Below are 26,248 nucleotides of genomic sequence, written 5' to 3' on the forward strand. Positions count from 1 at the left end.
AGAGAGGAGGGGGAGAACAACAGAAGAGAGGGAGAGAGAGAAGAGGGGGAGAACAACAGAAGAGAGGGAGAAAGAGAGGAGGGTGAGAACAACAGAAGAGAGGGAGAGAGAGGAGGTTGAGAACAACAGAAGAGAGGGAGAGAGAGAGGAGGGTGAGAACAACAGAAAGAGGGAGAGAGAGAGGAGGGTGAGAACAACAGAAGAGAGGGAGTGAGAGAGGAGGGGGAGAAGAACAGAAGAGAGGGAGAGAGAGAGGAGGGGGAGAACAACAGAAGAGAGGGAGAGAGAGAGGAGGTTGAGAACAACAGAAGAGAGGGAGAGAGAGAGGAGGGTGAGAACAACAGAAGAGAGGGAGAGAGAGAGGAGGGTGAGAACAACAGAAGAGAGGGAGAGAGAGAGGAGGGTGAGAACAACAGAAGAGAGGGAGAGAGAGAGGAGGGTGAGAACAACAGAAGAGAGGGAGAGAGAGAGGAGGGTGAGAACAACAGAAGAGAGGGAGTGAGAGAGGAGGGGGAGAAGAACAGAAGAGAGGGAGAGAGAGAGGAGGGGGAGAACAACAGAAGAGAGGGAGAGAGAGAGGAGGTTGAGAACAACAGAAGAGAGGGAGAGAGAGAGGAGGGTGAGAACAACAGAAGAGAGGGAGAGAGAGAGGAGGGTGAGAACAACAGAAGAGGGAGAGAGAGAGGAGGGTGAGAACAACAGAAGAGAGGGAGAGAGAGAGGAGGGTGAGAACAACAAAAGAGAGGGAGAGAGAGAGGAGGGTGAGAACAACAGAAGAGAGGGAGAGAGAGAGGAGGGTGAGAACAGAAGAGAGGGAGAGAGAGAGGAGGGTGAGAACAACAGAAGAGAGGGGGAGAGAGAGGAGGGTGAGAACAACAGAAGAGAGGAGGAGAGAGAGGAGGGTGAGAACAACAGAAGAGAGGGAGAGAGAGGAGGGTGAGAACAACAGAAGAGGGGAGAGAGGAGGGTGAGAACAACAGAAGAGAGGGCGAGAGAGAGGAGGGTGAGAACAACAGAAGAGAGGGCGAGAGAGAGGAGGGTGAGAACAACAGAAGAGAGGGAGAGAGAGAGGAGGGTGAGAACAACAGAAGAGAGGGAGAGAGAGGAGGGTGAGAACAGAAGAGAGGGAGAGAGAGGAGGGTGAGAACAACAGAAGAGAGGGAGAGAGAGAGGAGGGTGAGAACAACAGAAGAGAGGGAGTGAGAGAGGAGGGGGAGAACAACAGAAGAGAGGGAGAGAGAGAAGAGGGGGAGAACAACAGAAGAGAGGGAGAAAGAGAGGAGGGTGAGAACAACAGAAGAGAGGGAGAGAGAGGAGGTTGAGAACAACAGAAGAGAGGGAGAGAGAGAGGAGGGTGAGAACAACAGAAGAGAGGGAGAGAGAGAGGAGGGTGAGAACAACAGAAGAGAGGGAGTGAGAGAGGAGGGGGAGAAGAACAGAAGAGAGGGAGAGAGAGAGGAGGGGGAGAACAACAGAAGAGAGGGAGAGAGAGAGGAGGTTGAGAACAACAGAAGAGAGGGAGAGAGAGAGGAGGGTGAGAACAACAGAAGAGAGGGAGAGAGAGAGGAGGGTGAGAACAACAGAAGAGAGGGAGAGAGAGAGGAGGGTGAGAACAACAGAAGAGAGGGAGAGAGAGAGGAGGGTGAGAACAACAGAAGAGGGAGAGAGAGAGGAGGGTGAGAACAACAGAAGAGAGGGAGAGAGAGAGGAGGGTGAGAACAACAAAAGAGAGGGAGAGAGAGAGGAGGGTGAGAACAACAGAAGAGAGGGAGAGAGAGAGGAGGGTGAGAACAGAAGAGAGGGAGAGAGAGAGGAGGGTGAGAACAACAGAAGAGAGGGTGAGAGAGAGGAGGGTGAGAACAACAGAAGAGAGGAGGAGAGAGAGGAGGGTGAGAACAACAGAAGAGAGGGAGAGAGAGGAGGGTGAGAACAACAGAAGAGAGGGGGAGAGAGGAGGGTGAGAACAACAGAAGAGAGGGCGAGAGAGAGGAGGGTGAGAACAACAGAAGAGAGGGCGAGAGAGAGGAGGGTGAGAACAACAGAAGAGAGGGGGAGAGAGAGAGGAGGGTGAGAACAACAGAAGAGAGGGAGAGAGAGAGGAGGGTGAGAACAACAGAAGAGAGGGGGAGAGAGAGGAGGGTGAGAACAACAGAAGAGAGGAGGAGAGAGAGGAGGGTGAGAACAACAGAAGAGAGGGAGAGAGAGGAGGGTGAGAACAACAGAAGAGAGGGGGAGAGAGGAGGGTGAGAACAACAGAAGAGAGGGCGAGAGAGAGGAGGGTGAGAACAACAGAAGAGAGGGCGAGAGAGAGGAGGGTGAGAACAACAGAAGAGAGGGGGAGAGAGAGAGGAGGGTGAGAACAACAGAAGAGAGGGAGAGAGAGAGGAGGGTGAGAACAACAGAAGAGAGGGAGAGAGAGGAGGTTGAGAACAACAGAAGAGAGGGAGAGAGAGAGGAGGGTGAGAACAACAGAAGAGAGGGAGAGAGAGAGGAGGGTGAGAACAACAGAAGAGAGGGAGAGAGAGAGGAGGGGAGAAGAACAGAAGAGAGGGAGAGAGAGAGGAGGGGGAGAACAACAGAAGAGAGGGAGAGAGAGAGGAGGTTGAGAACAACAGAAGAGAGGGAGAGAGAGAGGAGGTTGAGAACAACAGAAGAGAGGGAGAGAGAGAGGAGGGTGAGAACAACAGAAGAGAGGGAGAGAGAGAGGAGGGTGAGAACAACAGAAGAGAGGGGGAGAGAGAGGAGGGGGAGAACAACAGAAGAGAGGGAGAGAGAGAGGAGGGTGAGAACAACAGAAGAGAGGGAGAGAGAGAGGAGGGTGAGAACAACAGAAGAGAGGGAGAGAGAGGAGGGTGAGAACAACAGAAGAGAGGGAGAGAGAGAGGAGGGTGAGAACAACAGAAGAGAGGGAGAGAGAGGAGGGTGAGAACAGAAGAGAGGGAGAGAGAGAGGAGGGTGAGAACAACAGAAGAGAGGGAGTGAGAGAGGAGGGGGAGAACAACAGAAGAGAGGGAGAGAGAGAAGAGGGGGAGAACAACAGAAGAGAGGGAGAAAGAGAGGAGGGTGAGAACAACAGAAGAGAGGGAGAGAGAGGAGGTTGAGAACAACAGAAGAGAGGGAGAGAGAGAGGAGGGTGAGAACAACAGAAAAGAGGGAGAGAGAGAGGAGGGTGAGAACAACAGAAGAGAGGGAGTGAGAGAGGAGGGGGAGAAGAACAGAAGAGAGGGAGAGAGAGAGGAGGGGGAGAACAACAGAAGAGAGGGAGAGAGAGAGGAGGTTGAGAACAACAGAAGAGAGGGAGAGAGAGAGGAGGGTGAGAACAACAGAAGAGAGGGAGAGAGAGAGGAGGGTGAGAACAACAGAAGAGAGGGAGAGAGAGAGGAGGGTGAGAACAACAGAAGAGAGGGAGAGAGAGAGGAGGGTGAGAACAACAGAAGAGGGAGAGAGAGAGGAGGGTGAGAACAACAGAAGAGAGGGAGAGAGAGAGGAGGGTGAGAACAACAAAAGAGAGGGAGAGAGAGAGGAGGGTGAGAACAACAGAAGAGAGGGAGAGAGAGAGGAGGGTGAGAACAGAAGAGAGGGAGAGAGAGAGGAGGGTGAGAACAACAGAAGAGAGGGGGAGAGAGAGGAGGGTGAGAACAACAGAAGAGAGGAGGAGAGAGAGGAGGGTGAGAACAACAGAAGAGAGGGAGAGAGAGGAGGGTGAGAACAACAGAAGAGAGGGAGAGAGAGAGGAGGGGGAGAACAACAGAAGAGAGGGAGAGAGAGAGGAGGGTGAGAACAACAGAAGAGAGGGGGAGAGAGGAGGGTGAGAACAACAGAAGAGAGGGAGAGAGAGAGGAGGGTGAGAACAACAGAAGAGAGGGAGAGAGAGAGGAGGGTGAGAACAGAAGAGAGGGAGAGAGAGAGGAGGGTGAGAACAACAGAAGAGAGGGGGAGAGAGAGGAGGGTGAGAACAACAGAAGAGAGGAGGAGAGAGAGGAGGGTGAGAACAACAGAAGAGAGGGAGAGAGAGGAGGGTGAGAACAACAGAAGAGAGGGGGAGAGAGGAGGGTGAGAACAACAGAAGAGAGGGCGAGAGAGAGGAGGGTGAGAACAACAGAAGAGAGGGCGAGAGAGAGGAGGGTGAGAACAACAGAAGAGAGGGGGAGAGAGAGAGGAGGGTGAGAACAACAGAAGAGAGGGAGAGAGAGAGGAGGGTGAGAACAACAGAAGAGAGGGGGAGAGAGAGGAGGGTGAGAACAACAGAAGAGAGGAGGAGAGAGAGGAGGGTGAGAACAACAGAAGAGAGGGAGAGAGAGGAGGGTGAGAACAACAGAAGAGAGGGGGAGAGAGGAGGGTGAGAACAACAGAAGAGAGGGCGAGAGAGAGGAGGGGGAGAACAACAGAAGGGGAAGTAGGAAGACAGACAAGGGAAAGAAACGGAGATAGGAACTGATATGGAAAGAGAAGAAGACCAGAGTAGTAAAAGACGAGTTCAAGGAGGAGAGATGTTTAGGGGGCTAGATTTGGGGTGGGGGGTTGACTTTGTGAAGGGAGCATATTTACGTGGCTTTGCCGTGTGTGTGTGTGTGTGTGTGTGGACTTACGTGGCCTTGCCCTCACGGAGGAAGATGCAGGAGAGGGAGAACTGTAGCGTGGCAGACACCACCTTCTTGGAGAGGGGCTTGAACTTGAGCTTGACATCAGTCTGTGTGGGCATGGGGCTGGCATACTGCTTCATGTTGATGCTGCTGCTGGCCAGAGCCTTTCTACGACCTGAAGGAGACTCCTGAGAGATGGAGGGAGAGGATGGAGGGAGGGAGGGAGGGAGGGAGGGAGGGAGGGAGGGAGGGAGGGATACTTGTTAAAATCTGGACAGATTGAAGGTGTTTTGTGCTGATGTAATGTCTAATAAAGGAGTCATATTGTATTCTGTCACCATCCCTCTACTTCCCACAGCCTTATCCCAGTGGCAGCACATCTGAAACCATTAGACAGCTGGAGAGAATAATGGCTTAAAGACCCATTAGTAAAACTAACATACCAATCCAAACCCGTTCTGATCTTCCAAAGTGCCTCCAGGTAGGAGCTAGGGGCCGATATGGAACTGGGCCCATGTCACCACAGCCCTGGTAAAAGGCATCATGGGAATGGAACTAGAGAAGACCGATGTTGTGTGTTGTTCGCTGTTCACACAACACATGGAAATAAATCATGAAATGTCGTAGAGGGGTGGGGGGTGACAACTTGGAAGTGAAAAATAGGCCAGCAGCAGATAGGCCAGAAGCTAACAGGCCAGCAGCTGATAGGCCAGAAGCTAACAGGCCAGCAGCTGATAACAGGCCAGCAGCTGATACGCCAGAAGCTAACAGGCCAGCAGCTGATACGCCAGAAGCTAACAGGCCAGCAGCTGATACGCCAGAAGCTAACAGGCCAGCAGCTGATAGGCCAGAAGCTAACAGGCCAGCAGCTGATAGGCCAGAAGCTAACAGGCCAGCAGCTGATAGGCCAGAAGCTAACAGGCCAGCAGCTGATAGGCCAGAAGCTAACAGGCCAGCAGCTGATAGGCCAGAAGCTAACAGGCCAGCAGCTGATAGGCCAGAAGCTAACAGGCCAGCAGCTGATAGGCCAGAAGCTAACAGGCCAGCAGCTGATAGGCCAGAAGCTAACAGGCCAGCAGCTGATAGGCCAGAAGCTAACAGGCCAGCAGCTGATAGGCCAGAAGCTAACAGGCCAGCAGCTGATAGGCCAGAAGCTAACAGGCCAGCAGCAGATAGGCCAGAAGCTAACAGGCCAGCAGCTGATAGGCCAGAAGCTAACAGGCCAGCAGCTGATAGGCCAGAAGCTAACAGGCCAGCAGCTGATAGGCCAGAAGCTAACAGGCCAGCAGCTGATAGGCCAGAAGCTAACAGGCCAGCAGCTGATAGGCCAGAAGCTAACAGGCCAGCAGCTGATAGGCCAGAAGCTAACAGGCCAGCAGCTGATAGGCCAGAAGCTAACAGGCCAGCAGCTGATAGGCCAGAAGCTAACAGGCCAGCAGCTGATAGGCCAGAAGCTAACAGGCCAACAGCTGATAGGCCAGAAGCTAACAGGCCAGAAGCTGATACGCCAGAAGCTGATACGCCAGAAGCTAACAGGCCAGCAGCTGATACGCCAGAAGCTAACAGGCCAGCAGCTAAGTCTTGTCAGAATTCTAAATAAGGAACAAAACACACCCACACACTTACACCCAAAGATTTGGAAACCAAACAGTCGGGCTCCAAAACAGAGTGATACATCTGGTCTCTCTCTCCTCTAGGTGTTAAACACTGATACATCTGGTCTCTCTCTCCTCTAGGTCTAAAACACTGATACATCTGGTCTCTCTCTCCTCTAGGTCTAAAACACTGATACATCTGGTCTCTCTCTCCTCTAGGTGTAAAACACTGATACATCTGGTCTCTCTCTCTCCTCTAGGTCTAAAACACTGATACATCTGGTCTCTCTCTCTCTCTCTCCTCTAGGTCTAAAACACTGATACATCTAGTCTCTCTCTCCTCTAGGTCTAAAACACTGATACATCTAGTCTCTCTCCTCTAGGTCTAAAACACTGATACATCTGGTCTCTCTCTCCTCTAGGTATAAAACACTGATACATCTAGTCTCTCTCTCCTCTAGGTCTAAAACACTGATACATCTGGTCTCTCTCTCCTCTAGGTCTAAAACACTGATACATCTGGTCTCTCTCTCATCTAGGTGTTAAACACTGATACATCTAGTCTCTCTCTCCTCTAGGTGTAAAACACTGATACATCTAGTCTCTCTCCTCTAGGTGTTAAACACTGATACATCTGGTCTCTCTCTCTCTCCTCTAGGTGTTAAACACTGATACATCTGGTCTCTCTCTCTCTCCTCTAGGTGTTAAACACTGATACATCTGGTCTCTCTCTCTCTCCTCTAGGTGTTAAACACTGATACATCTGGTCTCTCTCTCTCTCCTCTAGGTGTTAAACACTGATACATCTAGTCTCTCTCTCCTCTAGGTCTAAAACACTGATACATCTGGTCTCTCTCTCTCCTCTAGGTGTTAAACACTGATGCATCTAGTCTCTCTCCTCTAGGTGTAAAACACTGATACATCTAGTCTCTCTCTCCTCTAGGTGTTAAACACTGATACATCTAGTCTCTCTCCTCTAGGTCTAAAACACTGATACATCTGGTCTCTCTCCTCTAGGTCTAAAACACTGATACATCTAGTCTCTCTCTCCTCTAGGTCTAAAACACTGATTCATCTAGTCTCTCTCTCCTCTAGGTGTAAAACACTGATACATCTGGTCTCTCTCTCTCCTCTAGGTCTAAAACACTGATACATCTGGTTTCTCTCTCTCTCCTCTAGGTGTTAAACACTGATACATCTAGTCTCTCTCTCCTCTAGGTGTTAAACACTGATACATATAGTCTCTCTCTCCTCTAGGTCTAAAACACTGATACATCTAGTCTCTCTCCTCTAGGTGTTAAACACTGATACATCTGGTCTCTCTCCTCTAGGTGTTAAACACTGATACATATAGTCTCTCTCTCCTCTAGGTGTTAAACACTGATACATCTAGTCTCTCTCTCCTCTAGGTCTAAAACACTGATACATCTGGTCTCTCTCCTCTAGGTCTAAAACACTGATACATCTCTCTCTCTCCTCTAGGTGTTAAACACTGATACATCTAGTCTCTCTCTCCTCTAGGTCTAAAACACTGATACATCTGGTCTCTCTCCTCTTGGTGTTAAACACTGATACATCTGGTCTCTCTCTCCTCTAGGTCTAAAACACTGATACATCTAGTCTCTCTCCTCTAGGTGTTAAGCACTGATACATCTGGTCTCTCTCTCCTCTAGGTGTTAAACACTGATACATCTGGTCTCTCTCCTCTAGGTATAAAACACTGATACATCTGGTCTCTCTCTCCTCTAGGTGTTAAACACTGAAACATCTGGTCTCTCTCTCCTCTAGGTGTTAAACACTGATACATCTAGTCTCTCTCTCTCCTCTAGGTGTTAAACACTGATACATCTAGTCTCTCTCTCCTCTAGGTGTTAAACACTGATACATCTAGTCTCTCTCTCCTCTAGGTGTTAAACACTGATACATCTAGTCTCTCTCCTCTAGGTGTTAAACACTGATACATCTGGTCTCTCTCCTCTAGGTCTAAAACACTGATACATCTAGTCTCTCTCCTCTAGGTCTAAAACACTGATGCATCTAGTCTCTCTCCTCTAGGTCTAAAACACTGATACATCTAGTCTCTCTCTCCTCTAGGTCTAAAACACTGATACATCTAGTCTCCTCTAGGTCTAAAACACTGATACATCTAGTCTCTCTCCTCTAGGTCTAAAACACTGATACATCTAGTCTCTCTCTCCTCTAGGTGTTAAACACTGATACATCTGGTCTCTCTCTCCTCTAGGTCTAAAACACTGATACATCTGGTCTCTCTCTCCTCTAGGTGTTAAACACTGATACATCTGGTCTCTCTCTCCTCTAGGTCTAAAACACTGATACATCTAGTCTCTCTCCTCTAGGTCTAAAACACTGATACATCTGGTCTCTCTCTCCTCTAGGTGTTAAACACTGATACATCTGGTCTCTCTCCTCTAGGTCTAAAACACTGATACATCTGGTCTCTCTCCTCTAGGTCTAAAACACTGATACATCTGGTCTCTCTCCTCTAGGTGTTAAACACTGATACATCTGGTCTCTCTCTCCTCTAGGTGTTAAACACTGATACATCTGGTCTCTCTCTCCTCTAGGTCTAAAACACTGATACATCTGGTCTCTCTCTCCTCTAGGTGTTAAACACTGATACATCTGGTCTCTCTCTCCTCTAGGTGTTAAACACTGATACATCTGGTCTCTCTCTCCTCTAGGTCTAAAACACTGATACATCTAGTCTCTCTCTCCTCTAGGTCTAAAACACTGATACATCTGGTCTCTCTCCTCTAGGTGTTAAACACTGATACATCTGGTCTCTCTCCTCTAGGTGTTAAACACTGATACATCGGGTCTCTCTCTCCTCTAGGTCTAAAACACTGATACATCTGGTCTCTCTCTCCTCTAGGTGTTAAACACTGATACATCTAGTCTCTCTCCTCTAGGTCTAAAACACTGATACATCTGGTCTCTCTCTCCTCTAGGTCTAAAACACTGATACATCTAGTCTCTCTCTCCTCTAGGTCTAAAACACTGATACATCTGGTCTCTCTCCTCTAGGTGTTAAACACTGATACATCTGGTCTCTCTCCTCTAGGTGTTAAACACTGATACATCGGGTCTCTCTCTCCTCTAGGTCTAAAACACTGATACATCTGGTCTCTCTCTCCTCTAGGTGTTAAACACTGATACATCTGGTCTCTCTCCTCTAGGTCTAAAACACTGATACATCTGGTCTCTCTCTCCTCTAGGTGTTAAACACTGATACATCTGGTCTCTCTCTCTCCTCTAGGTCTAAAACACTGATACATCTGGTCTCTCTCTCTCCTCTAGGTCTAAAACACTGATACATCTGGTCTCTCTCTCCTCTAGGTCTAAAACACTGATACATCTAGTCTCTCTCTCCTCTAGGTCTAAAACACTGATACATCTGGTCTCTCTCCTCTAGGTCTAAAACACTGATACATCTAGTCTCTCTCCTCTAGGTCTAAAACACTGATACATCTAGTCTCTCTCTCTCCTCTAGGTGTTAAACACTGATACATCTAGTCTCTCTCCTTTAGGTGTAGAGCTCTGCCTTGCTGTCAGAGAACAGAGGACCTCCATGCTGCCTCGCTGAACAGAGGACCTCCATGCTGCCTCGCTGAACAGAGGACCTCCATGCTGCCTCGCTGAACAGAGGACCGCCATGCTGCCTCGCTGAACAGAGGACCTCCATGCTGCCTCGCTGAACAGAGGACCTCCATGCTGCCTCGCTGAACAGAGGACCTCCATGCTGCCTCGCTGTGTTGATACGACACCCGGGCCATTCTGCCTTCTCTCTTTCTCTCCCCCGCTCGCTCACTTTTCTTTCTCTCTCGTTGGTCTTGTGTCCTGGAAGCAGTGCCTGGAGTTGTTAGTTAAATAACTGTCTTTGGGCCACTGTGTGTTGGGAGGGAGGGAGTGTGTGTGTCAACTCTATCCAGCATAATAACTGAAGACTGCAGCTAAGTCTTGTCAGTATTCTAGATAGGGAACAACACACAGGAGAAATGAAGACACTCACTGTGTCTCACTGTGTCTCTCTCCATCTCACTGTGTCTCTCTTCATCTCTCTCTCCATCTCACTGTGTCTCTCTCCATCTCACTGTCTCTCTTTAGTCTCTCTCCATCTCACTGTGTCTCTCTCCATCTCACTGTGTCTCTCTTCATCTCTCTCTCCATCTCACTGTGTCTCTCTCCATCTCACTGTCTCTCTTTAGTCTCTCTCCATCTCACTGTGTCTCTCTCCATCTCACTGTGTCTCTCTTCATCTCTCTCTCCATCTCACTGTCTGTCTCTCTCCATCTCACTGTCTGTCTCTCTCCATCTCACTGTGTCTCTCTTCATCTCTCTCTCCATCTCACTGTGTCTCTCTCCATCTCACTGTCTCTCTTTAGTCTCTCTCCATCTCACTGTGTCTCTCTTCATCTCTCTCTCCATCTCACTGTGTCTCTCTCCATCTCACTGTCTCTCTTTAGTCTCTCTCCATCTCACTGTGTCTCTATTCATCTCACTCTCTATCTCACTGTCTCTCTTTAGTCTCTCTCCATCTCACTGTGTCTCTATTCATCTCTCTCTCCATCTCACTGTCTGTCTCTCTCCATCTCACTGTGTCTCTCTCCATCTCACTCTCTCTTTAGTCTCTCTCCATCTCACTGTGTCTCTATTCATCTCTCTCTCCATCTCACTGTCTCTATTCATCTCTCTCCATCTCTCTCTCCATCTCACTGTCTCTCTTTAGTCTCTCTCCATCTCACTGTCTCTCTATTCATCTCTCTCTCCATCTCACTGTCTGTCTCTCTCCATCTCACTGTCTCTCTTTAGTCTCTCTCCATCTCACTGTGTCTATTCATCTCTCTCTCTCATCTCACTGTGTCTCTCTTCAGCTCTCTCTTCATCTCTCTCTCAATTCAATTCAATTCAAGGGCTTTATTGACATGGGAAACATGTGTTAACATTGCCAAAGCAAGTGAGGTAGACAACATACAAAGTGAATATATAAAGTGAAAAACAACAAAAATTAACAGTAAACATTACATATACAGAGGTTTCAAAACAGTAAAGACATTACAAATGTCATATTATATATATATACAGTGTTTTAACAATGTACAAATGGTTAAAGGACACAAGATAAAATAAATAAGCATAAATATGGGTTGTATTTACAGTGGTGTTTGTTCTTCACTGGTTGCCCTTTTCTCGTGGCAACAGGTCACAAATCTTGCTGCTGTGATGGCACACTGTGGAATTTCACCCAGTAGATATGGGAGTTTATCAAAATTGGATTTGTTTTCGAATTCTTTGTGGATCTGTGTAATCTGAGGGAAATATGTCTCTCTAATATGATCATACATTGGGCAGGAGGTTAGGAAGTGCAGCTCAGTTTCCACCTCATTTTGTGGGCAGTGAGCACATAGCCTGTCTTCTCTTGAGAGCCGGGTCTGCCTACGGCGGCCTTTCTCAATAGCAAGGCTATGCTCACTGAGTCTCTCTCCTCTCAATGTCTGTCTCTTCATCTCTCATCTATTGATGCGTTCATAACATGTCATGGATGTTATTAAATTGATAGAAATACATATTGCTCAGAGAGGGATGAGAGGAGAGCAGAAAAACATCTACAATTCCAATTGGAACTGAAAAACCACACTGGCAAACCAACATCCCCCAAACACAACCCACCGCACCATTACTCTACCAGGTCTACCCACCTCTCCCTTCCACCCAGCGCTCCTTCCTGTTTCTCTGCCTTATCCATCCCTCCTGCCCACCTCCTCTCTCTTCCATCCATCCCTCCTGCCCTCCTCCTCTCCCTTCCATCCATCCCTCCTACCCTCCTCCTCTCCCTTCCATCCACCCCTCCTACCCTTCCCCATCTCACAGGAACGATTAGAAAAAGGCATTCGTCAAGCAACGCAGCCACTTGACATTTGTGTTGACATTTGAGCCTGGTTGAATCGTCCCTGTCTGGAAATACTAGTGCATCATGTCATCCCCCTGAAGAATACTAGAGCCTCAGAAAGCCCTTCTCCTTCCTTATCATCTCCCAGATTAGGCCATCCCCATTATACTGAGCTAATAGTGCATGTAGATACGTTAAGAAGGAATTTCTCCAAATGCATCAAACACTTAAGAAGGGGATTTGGTATAGAACGTTGTCGTACAGGGGCCCTCTCGGAAAGGAAACACTTAAGAAGGGGATTTGGTATAGGACGTCGTCGTACAGGGGCCCTCTCGGAAAGGAAATACTTAAGAATATGTAAATGATTCTGAGGCAGAATAATAATAATGGTTTAACAGACGAGTCGGGAGGAGAACAATAAAAATGATGCTGTTGTCCCCGGATGGCGCTTGTCAATCAGGAAGAGAGAGAGATTAGGGGGTCTGAGACGGTGAAAGACACACACACACAGGTGGGCGCACACGCAGACACACAAGAATGCACACACAGACACACAATTAGGGGGTCAGAGAGGTTGATGTGTGAAATGAAAGGAGAGGATAAAGTATTTTAATTTATTACAGGCAGATAATACAACTATCAATACACTGGTACTCATTGGAGCTGCTGGAATGACTCAATACCTGAGTGGTGTCTGGAGAGAGAGAGAGAGAGACAGAGAGAGAGACAGAGACAGAGAGAGAGAGAGACAGAGAGAGACAGAGAGAGAGAGAGAGAGAGAGAGAGAGAGAGACAGAGACAGAGACAGAGAGACCATTGTAAATACAACCCATATTTATGCTTATTTATTTTATCTTGTGTCCTTTAACCATTTGTACATTGTTAAAACACTGTATATATATATATATAAGACATTTGTAATCTTTATTGTCTTTATTGTTTTGAAACTTCTGTATGTGTAATGTTTACTGTTAATTTTTATTGTTAATTTCACTTTATATATTTACTTTATATATTATCTACCTCACTTGCTATATTATCTACCAATGTTAACACGTTTCCCATGCCAATAAAGCCCTTGAATTGAAAAAAATTGAGAGAGAGAGAGAGAGAGAGAGAGAGAGAGAGAGAGAGAGAGAGAGAGAACAGAGGAGAGGTCAGAGAGAGAGAGAATAATGTTTACTGTACATTTTGTATTGTTTATTTCACTTTTGTTTATTATCTATTTAACTTGCTTTGACAATGTAGACATATGTGTCCCATGCCAATAAAGCCCTTCAATTGAAATTGAATTGAGAGAGCGGAGGGGAAGAGGGAGCGAGAGGGAGAGATAGCGGGGGGAGAGGGAGAGCGAAAAAGAGAGAGGGGAGAGAAAGAGAGGGAGAGATAGAGGAGAGAGAGAGCAGGGGGAGAGGGAGAGAGAAAAAGAGGGAGGGGAGAGAAAGAGAGGGAGAGATAGAGGAGAGAGATAGAGGGAGAGAAGGGTCTGAGGTGGCTGTATGCTTCCCCCTAGCTGTTAATCTGTGTTTCTGCAGCTTCCCACTAAACTACCTCAGTCAGATCATGTTGCTTGATCCTGTACCGCAGCTTCCCACTAAACTACCTCAGACAGACCATGTTGCTTGATCCTGTACCGTAGCTTCCCACTAAACTACCTCAGACAGACCATGTTGCTTGATCCTGTACCGTAGCTTCCCACTAAACTACCTCAGACAGACCATGTTGCTTGATCCTGTACCGCAGCTTCCCACTAAACTACCTCAGACAGACCATGTTGCTTGATACTGTACCGCAGCTTCCCACTAAACTACCTCAGACAGACCATGTTGCTTGATCCTGTACCGCAGCTTCCCACTAAACTACCTCAGACAGACCATGTTGCTTGATCCTGCACCGCAGCTTCCCACTAAACTACCTCAGACAGACCATGTTGCTTGATACTGTATTGCAGCTTCCCACTAAACTACCTCAGACAGACCATGTTGCTTGATCCTGTACCGCAGCTTCCCACTAAACTACCTCAGTCAGACCATGTTGCTTGATCCTGTACCGCAGCTTCCCACTAAACTACCTCAGACAGACCATGTTGCTTGATACTGTACCGCAGCTTCCCACTAAACTACCTCAGACAGACCATGTTGCTTGATACTGTACTGCAGCTTCCCACTAAACTACCTCAGACAGACCATGTTGCTTGATCCTGTACCGCAGCTTCCCACTAAACTACCTCACAGACCATGTTGCTTGATACTGTATTGCAGCTTCCCACTAAACTACCTCAGACGGACCATGTTGCTTGATCCTGTACCGCAGCTTCCCACTAAACTACCTCAGTCAGACCATGTTGCTTGATCCTGTACCGCAGCTTCCCACTAAACTACCTCAGACAGACCATGTTGCTTGATACTGTACCGCAGCTTCCCACTAAACTACCTCAGACAGACCATGTTGCTTGATACTGTACCGCAGCTTCCCACTAAACTACCTAAGACAGACCATGTTGCTTGATACTGTACTGCAGCTTCCCACTAAACTACCTCAGTCAGATCATGTTGCTTGATACTGTACCGCAGCTTCCCACTAAACTACCTCAGTCAGACCATGTTGCTTGATCCTGTACCGCAGCTTCCCACTAAACTACCTCAGACAGACCATGTTGCTTGATACTGTACCGCAGCTTCCCACTAAACTACCTCAGACAGACCATGTTGCTTGATACTGTACTGCAGCTTCCCACTAAACTACCTCAGACAGACCATGTTGCTTGATCCTGTACCGCAGCTTCCCACTAAACTACCTCAGTCAGACCATGTTGCTTGATCCTGTACTGCAGCTTCCCACTAAACTACCTCAGTCAGACCATGTTGCTTGATAATGTACTGCAGCTTCCCACTAAACTACCTAAGACAGACCATATTGCTTGATACTGTACTGCAGCTTCCCACTAAACTACCTCAGTCAGATCATGTTGCTTGATACTGTACCGCAGCTTCCCACTAAACTACCTCAGTCAGACCATGTTGCTTGATCCTGTACTGCAGCGTTCCTCAAACTAAGTCCTCAGGACCACAAGGGGAACAGGTTTTGGTTTTTGCCCCTAACACGACACAGAATTCTATCAGCATATCGATTGTGCAACCAGGCCTGGCAAAACCCTGGATCAGTGTTATTCTAACTTCCGCGAAGCATATAAGGCCCTCCCCCGCCCTCCATTCGGAAAAGCTGACCACAACTCCATTTTGTTGCAGACAGAAACTAAAACAGGAAGCTCCCACGCTCAGGTCTGTCCAACGCTGGTCCGACCAATCGGATTCCACGCTTCAAGATTGCTTCGATCACGTGGACTGGGATATGTTCCGCATTGCGGCGAACAACAACATTGATGAATACACTGATTAGGTGAGCGGGTTTATTAGCAAGTGCATCGGGGATGTCGTACCCATAGCAACTATTAAAACATTCCCCAACCAGAAACCATGGATTGATGGCAGCATTTGTGCAAAACTGAAAGCGTGAACCACTGCTTTTAACTAGGGCAAGGTGACCGGAAACATGACCGAATACAAACAGTGCAGCTATTCCCTCCGCAAGGCAATCAAACAAGCTAAGCGTCAGTATAGAGACAAAGTAGAATCTCAATTCAACGGCTCAGACACAAGAGGTATGTGGCAGGGTCTACAGTCAATCACGGACTACAAAAGGAAAACCAGCCCCGTCGCGGACCAGGATGTCTTGCTCCCAGACAGACTAAACAACTTATTTGCTCGCTTTAAGGACACTACAGTGCCACTGACACGGCCTGCTACCAAAACCTGCGGACTCTCCTTCACTGCAGCCGAAGTGAGTAAAACATTTAAACGTGTTAACCCTCGCAAGGCTGCAGGCCCAGACGGCATCCCCAGCCGCGCCCTCAGAACATGCGCAGACCAGCTGGCTGGTGTGTTTACGGACATATTCAATCAATCCTTATCCCAGTCTGCTGTTCCCACATGCTTCAAGAGGGCCACCATTGTTCCTGTTCCCAAGAAACCGAGCTAAACGATTACCGCCCCGTAGCACTCACTTCCGTCATCATGAAGTGCTTTGAGAGACTAGTCAAGAACCACATCACCTCCACCCTACCTGACACCCTAGACCCACTCCAATTTGCTTACCGTCCTAATAGGTCCACAGGACATCTGGACAAGAGGAATACCTATGTGAGAATGCTGTTCATCGACTACAGATCAGCATTCAACACCATAGTACCCTCCAAACTCGTCATCAAGCTCTAGACCCTGGGTCTCGACCCCGCCCTGTGCAACTGGGTCCTGGACTTCCTGATGGGCCGCCCCCAGGTGGTGAGGGTAGGTAACAACATCTCCACCCCGCTGATCCTCAACACTGGAGCCACACAAGGGTGCATTCTGAGCCCTCTGCTGTACTCCCTGTTCACCCATGACTGCATGGCCATGCACGCCTCCAACTCAATCATCAAGTTTGCAGACGACACTACAGTGGTAGGCTTGGTTACCAACAACGACAAGACGGCCTACAGGGAGGAGGTGAGGGCCTCCTGGAAAATAACCTCAACATAACAAAGGAGATGATCGTGGACTTCAGGAAACAGCGGAGGGAACACCCCCCTATCCACATCGACGGGACAGTAGTGGAGAGGGTAGAAAGTTTTAAGTTCCTCGGCGTACACGCCACGGACTAACTGAAATGGTCCACCCACACAGACAGCATGGTGAAGAAGGCGCCTCTTCAACCTCAGGATGCTGAAGAAATTCGTCTTGTCACCAAAAACACTAACAAACCTTTACAGATGCTCAATCAAGAGCATCCTGTCGGACTGTATCACCGCCTGGTACGGCAACTGCTCCGCCCACAACCGTAAGGCTCTCCAGAGGGTGGTGAGGTCTGCACAACGCATCACCGGGGGAAAACTACCTGCCCTCCAGGACACCTACACCACCCGATGTCACAGGAAGGCCAAAAAGATCATCAAGAACAACAATCACCCAAGCCACTGCCTGTTCACCCCGCTATCATCCAGAAGGCGAGGTCAGTACAGGTGCATCAAAGCAGGGACCGAGAGACTGAAAAACATCTATCTCAAGGCCATCAGACTGTTAAACAGCCATCACTAACATTGAGTGGCTGCTGCCAACACACTGACTCAACTCCAGCCACTTTAATAATGGAAAAATTGATGTAATAAACGGATCACTAGTCACTTTAAACAATGCCACTTCATATAATGTTTACATACCCTACATTACTCATCTCATATGTATATACTGTACTCTATACCATCTACTACATCTTGCCATCTTGATGTAATGTATCACTAACCACATTAAACAATGCCACTTTTATATGTTTACATACCAGCGTATGTTACAGGGGGAGCGTCTGTTATAGGGGGAGCGTCTGTTATAGGGGCAGTGTCTGTTATAGGGGCAGTGTCTGTTATAGGGGTAGCGTCTGTTATAGGGGGAGCGTCTGTTATAGGGGGAGCGTCTGTTATAGGGGGAGCGTCTGTTATAGGGGCAGTGTCTGTTATAGGGGCAGTGTCTGTTATAGGGGGAGCGTCTGTTATATGTTATAGGGGCAGTGTCTGTTATAGGGGCAGTGTCTGTTATAGGGGGAGCGTCTGTTATAGGGGAGCGTCTGTTATAGGGGAGCGTCTGTTATAGGGGGAGCGTCTGTTATAGGGGGAGCGTCTGTTCTAGGGGGAGAGTCTGTTCTAGGGGGAGCGTCTGTTACAGGGGGAGCGTCTGTTATAGGGGGAGCGTCTGTTATATGTTATAGGGGGAGCGTCTGTTATATGTTATAGGGGGAGCGTCTGTTCTAGGGGGAGCGTCTGTTCTAGGGGGAGCGTCTGTTCTAGGGGGAGCGTCTGTTATAGGGGGAGCGTCTGTTATAGGGGGAGCGTCTGTTATAGGGGGAGCGTCTGTTATAGGGGGAGCGTCTGTTATAGGGGGAGCGTCTGTTATAGGGGGAGCGTCTGTTATAGGGGGAGCGTCTGTTATAGGGGAGCGTCTGTTATAGGGGGAGCGTCTGTTATAGGGGGAGCGTCTGTTATAGGGGGAGCGTCTGTTATAGGGGTAGCGTCTGTTATAGGGGAGCGTCTGTTATAGGGGGAGCGTCTGTTATAGGGGGAGCGTCTGTTATAGGGCAGCGTCTGTTATAGGGGGAGCGTCTGTTATAGGGGGAGCGTCTGTTATAGGGGGAGCGTCTGTTATAGGGGGAGCGTCTGTTATTGGGTAGTGTGTAGTGTCTGTTAGGGTAGTGTGTAGTGTCTGTTAGTGTAGTGTCTGTTATTGGGTAGTGTGTAGTGTCTGTTAGGGTAGTGTGTAGTGTCTGTTAGGGTAGAGTCTGTTATTGGGTAGTGTCTGTTAGGGTAGTGTGTAGTGTCTGTTAGTGTAGTGTCTGTTATAGGGTAGTGGGGCCCATAGGGTAGTGTGTAGTGTCTGTTATAGGGTAGTGTGGCCCATAGGGTAGTGTGTAGTGTCTGTTAGGGTAGTGTGTAGTGTCTGTTAGGGTAGTATGTAGTGTATGTTAGTGTAGTGTCTGTTATAGGGTAGTGGGGCCCATAGGGTAGTGTGTAGTGTCTGTTAGGGTAGTGTGTAGTGTCTGTTATAGGGTAGTGTGGCCCATAGGGTAGTGTGTAGTGTCTGTTAGGGTAGTGTGTAGTGTCTGTTAGGGTAGTGTGTAGTGTCTGTTATAGGGTAGTGTGTAGTGTCTGCTATAGGGTAGTGGGGCCCATAGGGTAGTGTGTAGTGTCTGTTATAGGGTAGTGTGGCCCATAGGGTAGTGTGTAGTGTCTGTTAGGGTAGTGTGTAGTGTCTGTTAGGGTAGTGTGTAGTGTCTGTTATAGGGTAGTGTGGCGTGTCTGTTAGGGTAGTATGTAGTGTATGTTAGTGTAGTGTGTAGTGTATGTTAGTGTAGTGTCTGTTATAGGGTAGTGGGGCCCATAGGGTAGTGTGTAGTGTATGTTAGTGTAGTGTGTAGTGTCTGTTAGGGTAGTGTGTAGTGTCTGTTATAGGGTAGTGGGGCCCATAGGGTAGTGTGTAGTGTCTGTTAGGGTAGTGTGTAGTGTCTGTTAGGGTAGTATGTAGTGTATGTTAGTGTAGTGTGTAGTGTCTGTTATAGGGTAGTGGGGCCCATAGGGTAGGTTCCCTAATGCCAGCCAGCTGTGCCAGTATCGACCCACAGCTGGTCCCCTAGTGGGGGGGCAGGGGTCAGGGCAGAGTGGGGGCCGGGGGCCCGCTGTACACCCCTCCCAAAACACCAATGGGACAGGAAGAGAGGAGAGGCAGGTAGAGGGGGAGAGGATGTATTTTGTCACCAAGGAATAGATTCATTAGGATAAGTGCTGAAGGAGCATGGTGTGTGTGTGTGTGTGTGTGTGTGTTCCTTAACAATCAACTAATGGGCTTTTAACACAGGCTCAAAGTCAATTGGTTTGTAATCACAACCAAGATGCAGATCAATATTCACTATTGATCAGGACTGACTCCAATGTTCCATCAACAACCGAAAGAAACAGAAAACGGGATGAGTAAATAAGTGTCTGTGTGTGTCGGTGTCTGTGTGTGTCTGTGTCGGTGTGTGTCTGTGTCGGTGTGTGTCTGTGTCGGTGTGTGTCTGTGTCTGTGTGTGTCTGTGTCGGTGTCTGTGTGTGTCTGTGTCGGTGTGTGTCTGTGTCGGTGCCTGTGTGTGTCTGTGTCGGTGTGTGTCTGTGTCGGTGTCGGTGTGTGTCTGTGTCGGTGTCGGTGTGTGTCTGTGTCGGTGTGTGTCTGTGTCGGTGTCGGTGTGTGTCTGTGTCGGTGTCGGTGTGTGTCTGTGTCGGTGTGTGTCTGTGTCGGTGTGTGTCTGTGTCGGTGTCGGTGTGTGTCTGTGTCGGTGTCGGTGTGTGTCTGTGTCGGTGTGTGTCTGTGTCTGTGTGTGTCTGTGTGTGTGTGTGTCTGTCTGTGTCGGTGTGTGTCTGTGTCGGTGTCTGTGTCTGTGTCTGTGTCGGTGTCGGTGTCTGTGTCTGTGTCGGTGTGTCGGTGTGTGTCTGTGTCGGTGTCGGTGTGTGTCTGTGTCGGTGTCGGTGTGTGTCTGTGTCTGTGTCGGTGTCTGTGTCTGTGTCGGTGTGTCGGTGTGTGTCTGTGTCGGTGTCGGTGTGTGTCTGTGTCGGTGTGTGTCTGTGTCGGTGTGTGTCTGTGTCGGTGTGTGTCTGTGTCGGTGTCGGTGTGTGTCTGTGTCGGTGTCGGTGTGTGTCTGTGTCTGTGTCTGTGTCGGTGTCTGTGTCTGTGTCGGTGTGTCGGTGTGTGTCTGTGTCGGTGTCGGTGTGTGTCTGTGTCGGTGTGTGTCTGTGTCGGTGTGTGTCTGTGTCGGTGTGTGTCTGTGTCGGTGTCGGTGTGTGTCTGTGTCGGTGTGTGTCTGTGTCGGTGTCTGTGTCTGTGTCGGTGTGTCGGTGTGTGTCTGTGTCGGTGTCGGTGTGTGTCTGTGTCGGTGTGTGTCTGTGTCGGTGTGTGTCTGTGTCGGTGTGTGTGTCTGTGTCTGTGTCTGTGTCGGTGTGTGTCTGTGTCGGTGTGTGTGTGTGTGTCGGTGTGTGTCTGTGTCGGTGTGTGTGTCTGTGTCTGTGTCTGTGTCGGTGTGTGTCTGTGTCGGTGTCTGTGTCTGTGTCGGTGTGTGTGTCTGTGTCTGTGTCTGTGTCGGTGTGTGTCTGTGTCGGTGTCGGTGTGTGTCTGTGTCGGTGTGTGTCTGTGTCTGTGTCGGTGTGTGTCTGTGTCGGTGTGTGTCTGTGTCGGTGTCGGTGTGTGTCTGTGTCTGTGTGTGTCTGTGTCGGTGTCGGTGTGTGTCTGTGTCGGTGTGTGTCTGTGTCGGTGTCGGTGTGTGTCTGTGTCTGTGTCGGTGTGTGTCTGTGTCGGTGTCGGTGTGTGTCTGTGTCGGTGTCGGTGTGTGTCTGTGTCGGTGTGTGTCTGTGTCGGTGTGTGTCTGTGTCGGTGTCGGTGTGTGTCTGTGTCGGTGTCGGTGTGTGTCTGTGTCGGTGTGTGTCTGTGTCTGTGTGTGTCTGTGTGTGTGTGTGTCTGTCTGTGTCGGTGTGTGTCTGTGTCGGTGTCTGTGTCTGTGTCTGTGTCGGTGTCTGTGTCTGTGTCGGTGTGTCGGTGTGTGTCTGTGTCGGTGTCGGTGTGTGTCTGTGTCGGTGTCGGTGTGTGTCTGTGTCTGTGTCTGTGTCGGTGTCTGTGTCTGTGTCGGTGTGTCGGTGTGTGTCTGTGTCGGTGTCGGTGTGTGTCTGTGTCGGTGTGTGTCTGTGTCGGTGTGTGTCTGTGTCGGTGTGTGTCTGTGTCGGTGTCGGTGTGTGTCTGTGTCGGTGTCGGTGTGTGTCTGTGTCTGTGTCGGTGTCTGTGTCTGTGTCGGTGTGTCGGTGTGTGTCTGTGTCGGTGTCGGTGTGTGTCTGTGTCGGTGTGTGTCTGTGTCGGTGTGTGTCTGTGTCGGTGTGTGTCTGTGTCGGTGTCGGTGTGTGTCTGTGTCGGTGTGTGTCTGTGTCGGTGTCTGTGTCTGTGTCGGTGTGTCGGTGTGTGTCTGTGTCGGTGTCGGTGTGTGTCTGTGTCGGTGTGTGTCTGTGTCGGTGTGTGTCTGTGTCGGTGTGTGTGTCTGTGTCTGTGTCGGTGTGTGTCTGTGTCGGTGTGTGTGTGTGTGTCGGTGTGTGTCTGTGTCGGTGTGTGTGTCTGTGTCTGTGTCTGTGTCGGTGTGTGTCTGTGTCGGTGTCTGTGTCTGTGTCGGTGTGTGTGTCTGTGTCTGTGTCTGTGTCGGTGTGTGTCTGTGTCGGTGTCGGTGTGTGTCTGTGTCGGTGTGTGTCTGTGTCTGTGTCGGTGTGTGTCTGTGTCGGTGTGTGTCTGTGTCGGTGTCGGTGTGTGTCTGTGTCTGTGTGTGTCTGTGTCGGTGTGTGTCTGTGTTGGTGTGTGTCTGTGTCGGTGTCGGTGTGTGTCTGTGTCGGTGTGTGTCTGTGTCGGTGTCGGTGTGTGTCTGTGTCGGTGTGTGTCTGTGTCTGTGTCGGTGTGTGTCTGTGTCGGTGTGTGTCTGTGTCGGTGTCGGTGTGTGTCTGTGTCTGTGTGTGTCTGTGTCGGTGTCGGTGTGTGTCTGTGTCGGTGTGTGTCTGTGTCGGTGTGTGTCTGTGTCTGTGTGTGTCTGTGTCTGTGTCGGTGTGTGTGTGTGTCGGTGTGTGTCTGTGTCGGTGTGTGTCTGTGTCGGTGTGTGTCTGTGTCGGTGTCGGTGTGTGTCTGTGTCGGTGTGTGTCTGTGTCGGTGTGTGTCTGTGTCGGTGTGTGTCTGTGTCGGTGTGTGTCTGTGTCGGTGTGTGTGTGTGTCGGTGTGTGTCTGTGTCGGTGTGTGTCTGTGTCTGTGTGTGTCTGTGTCGGTGTGTGTGTGTGTCGGTGTGTGTCTGTGTCGGTGTGTGTCTGTGTCGGTGTGTGTGTGTCTGTGTGTGTGTGTCGGTGTGTGTGTGTCTGTGTGTGTGTGTGTCTGTGTCGGTGTGTGTGTGTGTCGGTGTGTGTCTGTGTGTGTGTGTGTGTCTGTGTCGGTGTGTGTGTGTGTCGGTGTGTGTCTGTGTCGGTGTGTGTGTGTCTGTGTGTGTGTGTGTCTGTGTGTGTGTGTGTGTGTGTCGGTGTGTGTCTGTGTCGGTGTGTGTCTGTGTCGGTGTGTGTCTGTGTCGGTGTGTGTGTGTCTGTGTGTGTGTGTCGGTGTGTGTGTGTCTGTGTGTGTGTGTCGGTGTGTGTGTGTCGGTGTGTGTGTGTGTCTGTGTCGGTGTGTGTGTGTCTGCGTGTGTGTGTCGGTGTGTGTGTGTCGGTGTGTGTCTGTGTCTGTGTGTGTGTGTCGGTGTGTCTGTGTCGGTGTGTGTGTGTCGGTGTGTGTGTGTCTGTGTGTGTGTGTGTCTGTGTCGGTGTGTGTGTGTGTCGGTGTGTGTCTGTGTCGGTGTGTGTGTGTCTGTGTCGGTGTGTGTGTGTGTGTGTCTGTGTCGGTGTGTGTGTGTGTCGGTGTGTGTCTGTGTCGGTGTGTGTGTGTCTGTGTGTGTGTGTGTCTGTGTCGGTGTCGGTGTGTGTCTGTGTCTGTGTCGGTGTGTGTCTGTGTCGGTGTGTGTCTGTGTCGGTGTGTGTCTGTGTCGGTGTGTGTGTGTCGGTGTGTGTGTGTCGGTGTGTCTGTGTCGGTGTGTGTGTGTCGGTGTGTGTGTGTCTGTGTGTGTGCGTGTCTGTGTCGGTGTGTGTGTGTGTCTGTGTCGGTGTGTGTGTGTCTGTGTGTGTGTGTCGGTGTGTGTGTGTCTGTGTGTGTGTGTGTGTGTCGGTGTGTGTCTGTGTCGGTGTGTGTGTGTCTGTGTGTGTGTGTGTCGGTGTGTCTGTGTCGGTGTGTGTCTGTGTCGGTGTGTGTGTGTGTCGGTGTGTGTCTGTGTCGGTGTGTGTGTGTCTGTGTGTGTGTGTGTCTGTGTCGGTGTGTGTGTGTGTCGGTTAGTGTCTGTGTCGGTGTGTGTGTGTCTGTGTGTGTGTGTGTCTGTGTCGGTGTCGGTGTGTGTCTGTGTCTGTGTCGGTGTGTGTCTGTGTCGGTGTGTGTCTGTGTCGGTGTGTGTGTGTCTGTGTGTGTGTGTGTCTGTGTCTGTGTCGGTGTGTGTCGGTGTCGGTGTGTGTCTGTGTCGGTGTGTGTGTGTCTGTGTGTGTGTGTGTCTGTGTCTGTGTCGGTGTGTGTGTGTCTGTGTCGGTGTCGGTGTGTGTCTGTGTCGGTGTGTGTCTGTGTCGGTGTCTGTGTCTGTGTCGGTGTGTCGGTGTGTGTCTGTGTCGGTGTCGGTGTGTGTCTGTGTCGGTGTGTGTCTGTGTCGGTGTGTGTCTGTGTCGGTGTGTGTGTCTGTGTCTGTGTCGGTGTGTGTCTGTGTCGGTGTGTGTGTGTGTGTCGGTGTGTGTCTGTGTCGGTGTGTGTGTCTGTGTCTGTGTCTGTGTCGGTGTGTGTCTGTGTCGGTGTCTGTGTCTGTGTCGGTGTGTGTGTCTGTGTCTGTGTCTGTGTCGGTGTGTGTCTGTGTCGGTGTCGGTGTGTGTCTGTGTCGGTGTGTGTCTGTGTCTGTGTCGGTGTGTGTCTGTGTCGGTGTGTGTCTGTGTCGGTGTCGGTGTGTGTCTGTGTCTGTGTGTGTCTGTGTCGGTGTCGGTGTGTGTCTGTGTCGGTGTGTGTCTGTGTCGGTGTCGGTGTGTGTCTGTGTCTGTGTCGGTGTGTGTCTGTGTCGGTGTCGGTGTGTGTCTGTGTCGGTGTGTGTCTGTGTCGGTGTGTGTCTGTGTCGGTGTCGGTGTGTGTCTGTGTCTGTGTGTGTCTGTGTCGGTGTGTGTCTGTGTCGGTGTCGGTGTGTGTCTGTGTCGGTGTGTGTCTGTGTCTGTGTGTGTCTGTGTCTGTGTCGGTGTGTGTGTGTGTCGGTGTGTGTCTGTGTCGGTGTGTGTCTGTGTCGGTGTGTGTCTGTGTCGGTGTCGGTGTGTGTCTGTGTCGGTGTGTGTCTGTGTCGGTGTGTGTCTGTGTCGGTGTGTGTCTGTGTCGGTGTGTGTCTGTGTCGGTGTGTGTGTGTGTCGGTGTGTGTCTGTGTCGGTGTGTGTCTGTGTCTGTGTGTGTCTGTGTCGGTGTGTGTGTGTGTCGGTGTGTGTCTGTGTCGGTGTGTGTCTGTGTCGGTGTGTGTGTGTCTGTGTGTGTGTGTCGGTGTGTGTGTGTCGGTGTGTGTGTGTCTGTGTGTGTGTGTGTCTGTGTCGGTGTGTGTGTGTGTCGGTGTGTGTCTGTGTGTGTGTGTGTGTCTGTGTCGGTGTGTGTGTGTGTCGGTGTGTGTCTGTGTCGGTGTGTGTGTGTCTGTGTGTGTGTGTGTCTGTGTGTGTGTGTGTGTGTGTCGGTGTGTGTCTGTGTCGGTGTGTGTCTGTGTCGGTGTGTGTCTGTGTCGGTGTGTGTGTGTCTGTGTGTGTGTGTCGGTGTGTGTGTGTCTGTGTGTGTGTGTCGGTGTGTGTGTGTCGGTGTGTGTGTGTGTCTGTGTCGGTGTGTGTGTGTCTGCGTGTGTGTGTCGGTGTGTGTGTGTCGGTGTGTGTCTGTGTCTGTGTGTGTGTGTCGGTGTGTCTGTGTCGGTGTGTGTGTGTCGGTGTGTGTGTGTCTGTGTGTGTGTGTGTCTGTGTCGGTGTGTGTGTGTGTCGGTGTGTGTCTGTGTCGGTGTGTGTGTGTCTGTGTCGGTGTGTGTGTGTGTGTGTCTGTGTCGGTGTGTGTGTGTGTCGGTGTGTGTCTGTGTCGGTGTGTGTGTGTCTGTGTGTGTGTGTGTCTGTGTCGGTGTCGGTGTGTGTCTGTGTCTGTGTCGGTGTGTGTCTGTGTCGGTGTGTGTCTGTGTCGGTGTGTGTCTGTGTCGGTGTGTGTGTGTCGGTGTGTGTGTGTCGGTGTGTCTGTGTCGGTGTGTGTGTGTCGGTGTGTGTGTGTCTGTGTGTGTGCGTGTCTGTGTCGGTGTGTGTGTGTGTCTGTGTCGGTGTGTGTGTGTCTGTGTGTGTGTGTCGGTGTGTGTGTGTCTGTGTGTGTGTGTGTGTGTCGGTGTGTGTCTGTGTCGGTGTGTGTGTGTCTGTGTGTGTGTGTGTCGGTGTGTCTGTGTCGGTGTGTGTCTGTGTCGGTGTGTGTGTGTGTCGGTGTGTGTCTGTGTCGGTGTGTGTGTGTCTGTGTGTGTGTGTGTCTGTGTCGGTGTGTGTGTGTGTCGGTTAGTGTCTGTGTCGGTGTGTGTGTGTCTGTGTGTGTGTGTGTCTGTGTCGGTGTCGGTGTGTGTCTGTGTCTGTGTCTGTGTCGGTGTGTGTCTGTGTCGGTGTGTGTCTGTGTCGGTGTGTGTGTGTCTGTGTGTGTGTGTGTCTGTGTCTGTGTCGGTGTGTGTCGGTGTCGGTGTGTGTCTGTGTCGGTGTGTGTGTGTCTGTGTGTGTGTGTGTCTGTGTCGGTGTGTGTGTGTCTGTGTCGGTGTGTGTGTGTCGGTGTCGGTGTTGGTGTGTGTGTGTGTGTCGGTGTGTGTCTGTGTCTGTGTGTGTCTGTGTGTGTGTGTGTGTGTGTGTGTGTGTGTGTGTGTGTGTGTGTGTGTCGGTGTGTGTCTGTGTCTGTGTCGGTGTGTGTCTGTGTCGGTGTCGGTGTGTGTCTGTGTCTGTGTCGGTGTGTGTCTGTGTC

The 26,248-nt window shown here is 50.1% G+C and overlaps 1 protein-coding gene across 1 annotated transcript in view; it reads right to left on the bottom strand.

Moving 5' to 3' along the window:
- Window positions 1-4,589: 4,589 nt before the first annotated feature.
- The window catches only part of LOC139396491 (EH domain-binding protein 1-like), a gene marked incomplete at its 3' end in the record, with an annotated part of 81,089 nt that continues 59,430 nt past the window's right edge, over window positions 4,590-26,248 (bottom strand). The window contains exon 5 of the mRNA XM_071143513.1: window positions 4,590-4,771. Within this exon, the coding sequence (XP_070999614.1) occupies window positions 4,590-4,771 (182 nt within the window). The remainder of the gene's footprint in view (window positions 4,772-26,248) is intronic.

Source organism: Oncorhynchus clarkii, unplaced genomic scaffold, assembly GCF_045791955.1.
Source record: "Oncorhynchus clarkii lewisi isolate Uvic-CL-2024 unplaced genomic scaffold, UVic_Ocla_1.0 unplaced_contig_7012_pilon_pilon, whole genome shotgun sequence".
NCBI classification, from domain to species: Eukaryota; Metazoa; Chordata; class Actinopteri; order Salmoniformes; family Salmonidae; genus Oncorhynchus; species Oncorhynchus clarkii.